The sequence below is a fragment of the Talpa occidentalis genome, unplaced genomic scaffold, assembly GCF_014898055.3.
Source record: "Talpa occidentalis isolate TD23 unplaced genomic scaffold, MPIMG_talOcc4v2.1 talOcc4.16, whole genome shotgun sequence".
Taxonomy (NCBI): domain Eukaryota; kingdom Metazoa; phylum Chordata; class Mammalia; order Eulipotyphla; family Talpidae; genus Talpa; species Talpa occidentalis.
This window is the reverse complement of record NW_023601653.1, coordinates 26,895,037-26,905,857: the sequence shown is the minus strand read 5'-3', so window position 1 is coordinate 26,905,857 and position 10,821 is coordinate 26,895,037. Positions and strand designations below refer to the sequence as shown.

At 36.1% G+C, this 10,821-nt stretch overlaps 1 protein-coding gene across 5 annotated transcripts in view; it reads right to left on the bottom strand.

The window, feature by feature from the left end:
• Positions 1–549: 549 nt before the first annotated feature.
• The window catches only part of PPFIA2 (PTPRF interacting protein alpha 2), a 359,412-nt gene continuing 349,140 nt past the window's right edge, over positions 550–10,821 (bottom strand). For 3 of the 5 annotated variants that reach the window (XM_054696183.1, XM_037513924.2, XM_054696185.1), the window contains 5 exons: positions 9,644–9,819; positions 8,686–8,754; positions 5,533–5,692; positions 3,946–4,037; positions 1,905–1,944 (listed from right to left, as the gene is read on the bottom strand). In XM_054696183.1, coding sequence (XP_054552158.1) covers positions 3,979–4,037; positions 5,533–5,692; positions 8,686–8,754; positions 9,644–9,819 — 464 coding nt within the window. In that variant the 3' untranslated portion in view covers positions 1,905–1,944; positions 3,946–3,978. Of the gene's footprint in view, positions 1,945–3,945; positions 4,038–5,532; positions 5,693–8,685; positions 8,755–9,643; positions 9,820–10,821 lie in introns of all 5 variants that reach the window. The other 2 variants (XM_054696184.1, XM_054696186.1) reach the window with 1 other exon arrangement.

The following is a 10,821-nucleotide window of genomic DNA, read 5'->3' as shown; positions in this document are numbered from 1 at the left end:
ACCTGCTTTAAATTTGAAAAGCACTTTTATTTATATAAAATTGTATTTATTAAAAATGTGAAAATTCATAGATGGTTGAAAAGAAGAACATTTGAGATTCTAAACTTAATCTATTAAATGGATTTTTAGAATCTGGAAGAAATTATCTTATGCATTGAAAAGTATTTTTTGAAGTCAAATATCTGGAAATTTTTTATCTTTAGATGTTAGAATCTATTAAAAATGTTTCAAATCTCTTACTGAGTGGTTGCTAAAGAGAAGAAACTATTAAGTTGTGTGTAAGAGTAAATACAAATCTGGTTCATATTATAATCAAAGTTTCTATATAAGATTACATTTCATAAGTCATAAGTCAGTATGTTCAGATAAACTGGCAAAGCTCTTTTCCATCACTCCCATAAGCAAGTTTAGTACTCCCTCTTGTGGCAGACTGCTTTTGCTGTTAAATAACATATTGAGAGTTAGTAAAATAGTTACTTTCATTAAAGTCTAAGTTAATTATTAAACTTTATGGGACTAGAAAACAAAGCTTAAACAGAGAACTGGAAGTATTTTTTTTTATTGACAATGGAGAGGGTTTTCTGTTACCATTATCTTTTGACTGAATCTGTTAAACAAAAATAGACATCAAAACAAATGTAATGTACGTGCAAACATAGCAAATTAAATACAAAAAAGAAATTACTAATGACAGGTCTTGCGCTTAATAAGATCAAGCAGCAGAAAATCAGCAGTTAGATAAATGGTATTAGTAAATAGGTTTTACTCTGAAATCTCCCATATAAACAAAGAATAAACAACAGTAACACCACCAAAAAAAGCCACAGGGAAGAGATTACTCTTCTATACTTTTATACACTATATATGTTAATCATTCTGTCTTTCATTTATTTCCTCTGATAAGTCTGACTTCAGGGAAGTCACAGCAAGGCCATCTCGGCTAAAAGCTTATAACATTAGACATGAGTCTGGCTAATGCCCCGATACATTGACAAAAGGGAAGGGTTTCTGGGATTTTGTTTTTTCCAGTGGAAATGAGCCTCAGACTCTGCAGTGGTTAACATTCACTGAACAGGGCTGACTGGCAGTTCAAGATATTTGAATGAACATGTGGTTCTTAGTAAAGAAGTTTTTTTTTTTTTTTTCCCTTGGTCCACAGGTAACAGGAGAAGATAATGTTTTTTTTTTTCTTTATAAACTTTTTTTTTTTAAACAATTGCTTTAGACTCTTGTAAACAGTTTGGCTGTGTTTTGTATTGAAAAGGAGATCAAGCCATCACAGTGCTATTTCTGAAGATATAGGACATCCCTGATTGCCTTTAAAGGTCTATTTTTGGCTCCAGTTCCAGGTTAAATCATTCTTTTTTTACATGATCAGAGGCAGGTTTTCAGCTTTAAGTGTTGACAGACTTGAAGGAGAACATGTAGAAGCATGAAACGTGCTTCCAGGAAACATATCGATTTGACTGCTATGATTCAAAAACTGTAAAAATGGTGAGATGGTAAAATACAAACAGTACTTGGAATTGTCAAATGTTTGCACTTGAGACTCCATGAACCATATATTTTATTTTTTAAAAAATCATATTTATATCCATTTACATAAGACTTACACATTTAAAAAGAAATACATACACAGTAATACATAAATGCCTAGTATATTACAATAAAACATGAGAAAACAAGTGGCTCCATTTCATAAAAGCATCAATTGTACAGAATTTATGATGTGGATGATGCTTATTCAAAGGACTTAAGCATTTTCTTACAATTGTAGTAAACTAATCAAACGTAATATCCGACTCCCCCCAAAATCCCATTTTCAGCTTAATAAACCATTACTTGTGGTTTTTTTCCTTAGATTTCAGTCTTCACAAAAGTTTTCACTGCTTGTCTTCTTAGATGGTAGTGCACTTTAGGTAGAGTAGACTGTAAAGACGACATCTAAAATATTTAATGGACAACGTTAGTTCACTGAAAGATCCCAGGCCAGAAAATCCCCCCTGCTGCTGCTGGTGCAGTTCATGCAACCTGCCTGCTCTGTCCTAAGAGATAATGAATAGCACGTCGTCATCTAGGATCTAACCAATAGCTGTTTGCGATTAACATCTGCTCTTCTCCAATTTTGTGTAGGTGAGCTTAGTAGATAAGATTCGCTTGACTATGTGGAAAGGATAGTAGTAATATAAAGAAAGGTATTCACAGAAAATGCCAGTAGTCCTGAAACATTTACAACTTGCTCAGTAATAAATTTATTTGAATTGACCTTTTCTGTGGAATAGATTTGTATTTCAGTTCCAATCTTTTAGGGCTCTTAAAAAGATACCTCTGTTCAGTTGTAACAAAAACATAATAATTATTATTTTAACAAATCTGGGTCCGTGATATGACATCACTGACTCTCTCCAGTCATAATATACTTGGGGAAAGCTCACATTATTTCTGTCACAAAAGAAACAGTAAAGAATATGTTCTGATTTATTTTAATAAATGGTTAAGGTTGCATTAAAATAGAAATTGGTTGTCCTAGATGCATTTATTGTGAATAAATACTGTTATCCAATTGAATGGTAAAAATCAGGAAACATGAACTAAAATGCCATGCACAAAATAGAGACTGCAAATAGTTACAGAGTAATTCCACCCATCAGTCAAGAGCTAAGAAGCAAGCACTACTCAACATATTAAATAGTCATTTGTAAATTAGTGAAGTATTCAGTTGCTGGGAAATTATGTTACATGTAGAAGCTATTACAAACAGTATTTTGGAAAGCCTCTTATTTAGCCAAATCATTTTATACTTTCGATCATGCCTAATTAGATGCCAAATTGTACACCGCAATTATATTTTTAATGTTAGGGTTTTACATTCTGAAATTAAATCTCTTATCTGAAAGCTTTTTGTTTTATCAGCAGCAGCTTCAAATAGTGACTCAAATCAGGCAACTAACACTCAGATTAGGCCGCACAGACCAACAATACATTGCATGGAGCTTTCAGTTCAAGGCAATGAATAAACAGCACAAGATGAGCTGTTCCTCCGCTTATAACTGCTTCCTTTCCCCATCCTGTGCACATATTTGGATCTAAATATTTCTCTTAAAAATTCTTTTTCCAAGACATAAATTCATTGTAAATGGTAATTTTGGTAAAGTACTTTTGGGGGAAAAAACATTTTATACGCAACTGACATTTATAATCTAGCAAGCCACAGTTTTACTATTAAGGCTTTAAAAATAAGATTCCATTTTTATATGGCTTTGGAAGTAGAGTCCAACAACTAGTATTTCTCTAAATACAAATGCCTTATAACTTATTATTATATGTCAGGGCTTAATGTTGGTCTCATCCACCGTTCTTACAAAGTACTTTCATTTTGTTCCTATGATAAAAGCCCCAGACACTCAAAATTCGTATTTGTTTTCAACAAAGATATATCACACTGATGAAAAACAATATACTAGAAGTTCAAAACTTTCAGTTATAGATTGCTTTTAAAATGAAACCACCTCATCTCATCTTCCTGTCTGCCACTATTTGATTCCGTGTACCTACTAAAATAACTATCTACTTTAGCTTCCTCTATAAAAAATATTCACTTAAAAGTTTACTATTCCCTAAAATCCAACTCCCATTAATATATGCTTATGTGCATCAATAGAAAATACTGCTAGAATGTAAAAGACCATGTGTTAGAAACCCACTAATGTGTAAGAAGAAAATGACAGGCCTCCAAAGGCTCGACCTTATACCGTAGCAGACAGGCAGTGACAGGACTTCCTAGAGTTACAGTCTGAAGATTCCTTTTCCACCCGCTAGCAACTCAAAGGGGTTATTGCATATCTCTACTGCTAAGTCACCCCAGAGTATGCTGGAGATTTACTAATCTATGAAGTTTCCATTTTTTTGGAGGCTTGTTTTTGTCAGCCAAGGAAAACTACTCACAGCAAGTCAGTGCTGACTCCTTTGAGTGGCTTGTCAGCATGAGTATGTGCGAACAGTGGAGTTGTCTAACCTCTGCAGTCTTGATGAGGCAACTGCAAATGAGAAAAGGGCTTTAGAGTGACTCGGATGATGGAGTACAGAATTTCAGATGAGAAAGATTTCTTTTCCGGCCTGAAGGGATCCTGACGTATTAGTAGATCTTCTTTCTCTCAGCTAGAAGCCACTTACATTCTTTTTCTCTAGACCAAGTTACTTATGAATGTGTATTCCAGTGTGACCAGGTGAGCTTTTGAATTGTCTTGTACTCCTCTTTAGAGGAAATCTGTACTAAGAGCAGCTTCCCAGTGTTGTGCTGTTTTTGAAGGAAAGCTTGCTCTTACAAAGAATTCAGTATGGTGAGTATTTTCCCCTCCAAGGATTACAGAAGTTCTACACTAATTTTTATCATGTTAAATTCCTCATGAATTTTGCTAACATGTTCCATAATATCAAAAAGATAGAAGAGGGCCTCCCCGGTGGCGCAGCGGTTGAGCGCTGGGTTGCGAAGCTGCCCCGCAGCCTCTGCAGCGCCAGTTTGATCCCCGGCTGCTCCCCGGCCACCGGAGGAGGGTCCCACATGGCACGCAGACCTCTCCTGCCGCCCACTGCTCCCCTCAGCAGTGTACTTCGGTCCTTCTGCCTGCTCTGCTCCCCACTCTGGCTCTGGTGAATTCTCTCACCCTCCTGTGCTTCTGACTGTACCCAGTGCTTGTATAAATAAATAAATAAATCTTTAAAAAAAAAATCTGCACTACTTAAAAAAAAAAAGTTAGAAGAAATGTCAGTCAAAGATCATGATTTACATTGGCAGTAATTTTAAGAGCCATGATAACTATATCCTGGAATAGAATTAATGATTGTAGGTGATTGTCTTAATAAAATAGTGGAAGTATTGGTTTTTCAATGCCTACCAAGTAGAAATAACATAACTAACAACTTGAAAGTTGTCTCTCTGCCTGTGTGGCTGATTTCCTTTGAACAGTATGTGACACAGACTAATGTCCACAGAAGGAAATGTTAATTGGGAAATCACTGTTGATTTTGTGTTTGTTTAATTCTCTTCTCATGGTTGTGCTTGTTTATTTAAGGCCTTCTGCCCTGGTCAGAGGTGAAACTATCTGATGAGTCTGAGTTTCTAAGATGAAATATAAAACCTGCAATATTCAAACATGTAGGGAGACAGTGGAGTTAATTTTCATTTCTATGGAAATTTCAGCCAAATCCAACCTCTAACTAAAGAACTTTTCTTTGGAAATAGAAGAGTAAAAAAACACAAATCATGCATATGTTTATTGTTCTTCTAGATGTGGACATTAGCCAAAATTGTCCTTTTTCAGATAAATTACTTTTTTAATGTGAATAAAATGCTATGAATGCATGCATTAGCAATCTACAAGAGTCTGGTTTTTGATGAAAGCAAAGTAAACTTCAAGCAGAGCAAACCAACTTAAGAATAAATTCCAGAAAGTTGTGCAAGCTCAGAGAATGATACCAGCCTTTGCTAAACAAGCGTTTTATTTCATAAGCAATAAAGCAAATCTACTGTACCATCCGGTGTCATTTTCCTTGACTGCCCAGATGTGGTGGTTAATCTAAACCCAGCCGGTAATGTTTCTGAAGACCCAGGCATCATGCTGATTCCGTGCACTTCACGCGGAGGAAATTGCCTTCTCCAGGTTGATCCACGCCTGAAATTCTTGTCATCATTCTGCCAGAATAAAGTGATGATTTCATGTAATAAAAACAGGTAAGTGGTGCTTTCACACAGGTGCTCACTACCGCATGCTTAAGAGCATGTAATACTGATTATTTAAATTGTAAAGTTTACATATGGAATATTATGCTTTATATTAAAAGTTCTGTTGCTTGCAGGAGATATGAAACAAATGTTTCTATAAAAATTTTCAAATAAAATCAAACCTAAACATTGCCATCTATAAAAGTAACATCTTGGGGCCTCCCTTGGTGGCGCAGCGTTTGAGTGCTGGGATGCGAGGCTGCCTGCAGCCTCTGCAGCGCCAGTTTGATCCCCGGCCACCAGCGAGGGTCCCACAAAATAAATAAATAAATAAATAAATAAATAAATAAATAAATAAATAAATAAATAAATAAAAGTAATATCTTTAAAAACATAAAATAAAGACTCAATGTTTCCTCCAAAAAGAGCATTGGATATTCTTGATTACTGAATTCATGTTTACTGAGTTCATAGTATGAGACAATATACTTAGTTGAATAAATTGTTGAGCAAATTGTATTTGAATCATTATTTCACTAATTTGCTTTTATAAATACAAGGAGTTATGATTTGGGAAATCTATGTGTGCCACAGCCTGGCTCCTATGGGAGACTATCACATTCTGTGTGAGAAACACTAAAGCTGCCACATTACATTTCAGCTGATAAAGAATTAGCTTGTGATTTGTCAACAAACCCATGCAAGCTAGACACAGTCTTTCAATTAATATATATGCTCTTTAGATGCCACTAAAAGCATAATGTAACTAACTGTTGTTTTATAAATGTAATTCTGTTGGTTGATGCATTGTACCTTAATGATATAATCTCTTCCCACTTTGTACACACCCAAAGTACCTGCACAAATTCAATTTTTTTTTAAAGATTTATTTATTTATGCATACAAGAACTGGGGTACAGGCCAGAGGTGCAGGGGGTGAGAGGATTCACCACAGACAGACTGGGAAACAGAAGAGGGGGATTGACTGAAATACACTGCTGAGGGGAGCAGCGGGCGAGTCAGGAGAGGTCTGCTGGGCCATGTGGGTAGCTCCCTGGCTGGCTGGGGATCAAACTTGTGCTACAGTGGCTTGCAGATAGCTTCATAGTGCTGCAACTTAACCCCTTGTGCCACCAGGGAGGCCCCCCCTTTGCAACTTTTAAGGGAGGTGAATAATTGTATTTAAAAGTATATGAGTTTATGCAAACCATCTTGACTTAACAACTCTGAATAAGAACTAAGAAGATAATCAAATTATAAATCAATTAAGTATGAACAGTTTTTTTTTTTTTAAATAATTTTTTATAGAGGCATGTTTTTATTTATTTGTTTGTTTGTTTGTTTATACATGCACTGGGTACAGTCAGAAGCGCGGGAGGGTGAGAGAATTCACCAGAGCCAGAGCGGGGAGCAGAGCAGGCAGAAGGACCGAAGTACACTGCTGAGGGGAGCAGCGGGCGGCAGGAGAGGTCTGCGCGCCATGTGGGACCCTCCTCTGGTGGCCGGGGAGCAGCCGGGGATCGAACCTGCGTCGCAGAGGCCGCGGGCAGCTTCACAACCCAGCGCTCAACCGCTGCGCCACCAGGGAGGCCCTTAAGTATGAACAGTTTTTATAAAGTATCTTTCTGTGATTGGACAGCAGTACTAGTTTATAGGAAGTTAGCTAAGGTCAAGACCGCACAGTTTTTTCCTGCCTGCCTGTGACTACACAGTGCTTCTCTTTTTCTTTCTCCTTTTCCTAATAAAACTTTTCCTTTAAAATGTATAAAATGAAAAGACTGTTGAGTTTATCTATAATTTCCACAAAGAGTAACAAGATATGCTCTGCTTATTAGAATGCGGAAATATTGCATCATTTTAAGATTTGCTGGGTTCATCTATACAACCAGTTAAATTAATGTCTTTATAGCCAATGAAAACTTGCATTTTGCAACACAGAATTATGCATCTGAGCATTTTCCACATTATGCTCAAGTTTCCTTCCTACGTTTTCCAGAAAGACCCTGTAATAAACTCAGAAGCTCTATTAAAATCTATACTATCAGGTCCTCCCCAGTGGCGCAGAGGGTTGAGCGCGGCGCTGTGAGGCTGTCTGCGGCCTCTGCAGTGCGGGTTCGATCCTGGCCGGCCGGCAAGGTTCCCATATGGCGTGGCAGACCTCTCCTGTCTCGCCAGCTGCTCCCCTCAGCAGTGTATTTCGGTTCTTCTACCTGTTCTGGTCCCTGCTCTGTCTCTGGTGGGTCCTCTCGCCCTTCCACGCCTCTGGCCTGTACCCCAGCTCTTGTATAAAAAAAATAAATCTTTAAAAAATATAAAAAATTAAAAAAAACTATACTATCAGTGCACAGGGACTGCAAACGCCCATTATATCTTTTCATCTCAAAGGCTGTGTACATGCTTGTTATTTTCCAAATCATGAAAAATGACTATATTATGTATTGGAATTCTTACTCTATATGTATTTCAAATCCTATGTCTGTAAAGATGTTTTTAATGAAAACTTAATATTGATATCTAAAACAACGAGAATCCTTCACTTTTTTAAAAACAAGTTTTCTCCTCGTTTTAATATCCTAAAATTTCCTGTTAAGATATGTTGATATAGGAGAAATAGGCACATTCCTTAATAAAAAGCTGAATTTATCAGGATGAATGTTATCGATGCTTGTATTTTTCAAAAACCTGCTGCTCGGCATTACTTTGAAGTCACAGTCCTGAAAATAAAGAAGGCTGTTTTTGATTACTCCTTAATGCTTCTAACTACTGATATGATATTTATGAATTCATAAATTTTTTTTCAAAATCAAGTAGGTAATAAAATTTAATATTTAAGAATAATGTTGGGAGAAATTCTAGATCTTATCCACAGAACAAGCATCCGATTAATTTCTGAGTATTGTTACTTGAGAGCCATTTTTCTTATATTCTCTAAGATCCCCTTTAAATGATAGCTAAGGACTTACCTCATCCAGTCGCCTTTCAGTTCCTAGTGCCAGGAGGTTATTGTATTCCCTTTCAAGAATCTGCCTTGCCTGTTGACATGAAATTAAAGTTACCATTCCAAAGCACAATTTATTTAAAGAAAAAATCATGATTTTATATATATAGGAAGGCATTCAAACCATATTTAATTGATGGGATTATTTTAAGTTTTTAGTCCTTCATGTCTATAAACACTATAGATCATAGGCATAAGTACAAAAATACATGGCAGGGCAATTTTCTGTTTGTGAACACTTGGGAGAAACCCTTAAGTACTGTCTGAGGTCAAGGACTTTTGATTTTACTTTGTGACTTTATTCCAACTGAATTATTTTACATAAACTTTGAAATATGTGTAAATATGTGTGAAGTTGATCACCAATTATTTTATCAAGTCTATACAAGTAGTTCTCACATCTGGCCAATGATCACCACTTGGGGAAATTTTAGATATTAGGATTCTTGTATCCTATCTCTTGATATCTGATTTCTTTGACCTGCAATATAGTCTGCAGGTTTTATTTTGCATTTTGAAATAACTCTGTTGATTCAAATTATTATCTAGGTTTGGGGATCACCATATACCCAGTGCTAATTGTCTATAAAATTCAGACATGACAGGGAAAGAGAAATGACTGCCTTTCAGAGAGGCAGAGACTGAAGGCCATCTGTCAGGGATATTGTTTGGGAGAATCTGGCATTCAGATGGGAGGTTCAACCACAAAATCTCTAAATCCCTTCCTGCTAATTTTTTTTTTTTATTTTGTTTTGACTAGAAATCCAGTAGCATGAAATTAAAGCCCCAGTGACATACTGCAAAGGTTGAGCTAACTGTCATTCGGAATCATGTACACACAACCATGTTTTTTATTCCCTGAAAGTTTAGCTTTTCATTCCATAAACCAGGACACAGTGCAACTACAGCACAAAGGGGCTTGCCTGGGTGTTCTGTGTTGGAATCTGTAATAATAAAGCTAAGCTGCTGTAGTCGAAGTTCTCATCCAGGGCTATAAGGGAGCCATGTACACCACTCTCAAGAATATTATTCGCATATTCTCGAAGACCAATTGCTTGTATCCAACGAATAACTCGATCATTGCTCCACACCAACACATCTAGGAAAAGAGGTGCATTATTTTAGGCTGCAATATTTTGCTTAAATAAACAAAACTACTGGCTGGGATGAGCCCTGGGTGTCTGGTCAGGTCAGCATCTATGCACCTGCCCCTCTTGTGTTTCATGTATTTGTTGTTCTAATAACTAGTATTTTCAACTTTTAGTCTAGGAAAGGTTATTATTTCCAGAGTGTGTGTTACACTGAAACGACAGCACTTCATTTCATGGTACACAATGCCTGTGTTTTCATTCAAGAGCTCTCATTTCTGTCTGAAGTTTGGTGTTTCTACCACCAGAGGGGGACATTCCTCACTTGTCTTGATACATAGCTCTTGGGGTGGGGGGGGTGCAAATAGGAACATAACATGGTTTTTATCAGAAGTGTTTACTAACCACTGCTTAAATATTGCAGAGCATCTAGAAGAAACTTTTTTAACCTGAAACAATAGTAAAAGAAAACAGAACAATAAGATCAGGGACCCAATAGATTCCCTTGCTACTAGTTTGTCAATTCATTACTTTTCAATCACATACTAATGGAAAATTCAAGTTCTCGATCAAAAGTCATAGTTGTTTTTCCTTTTAGGTTGAAAGTAGAATTTTATTGAGGTATAAAAAACTCTGAATTTTATTTTGTAAACTAAAATGTTTAGAGAAAAATTCTATATATGCCTTTTTTACTCCAAAATATATCAAAGTATACTTCAGTCAATTTCCCCCCATTTCTTTCTATTAAGAGTTCTATAGAATGCTATAGAAAAAAAACATTAAAATTGTCAGAAGGACTAGAATGGTCCCTGGAGAAGAAAGAGTTCAATGGAACTTAACAAATGGCTTTTTTCTCCAATTCTGTAGAAAGGAAAATTAAACCCATAGTGAACTACCACCAGGAATCTAAGTTTTCTAGTTATCTTTTCTCCTTTCTGAATGAAATTATTAAACATTTTCAGAAAAAATAGAGTATTTTGGTTAATTTTTTTTACTTCAGCTATTTATTTTTC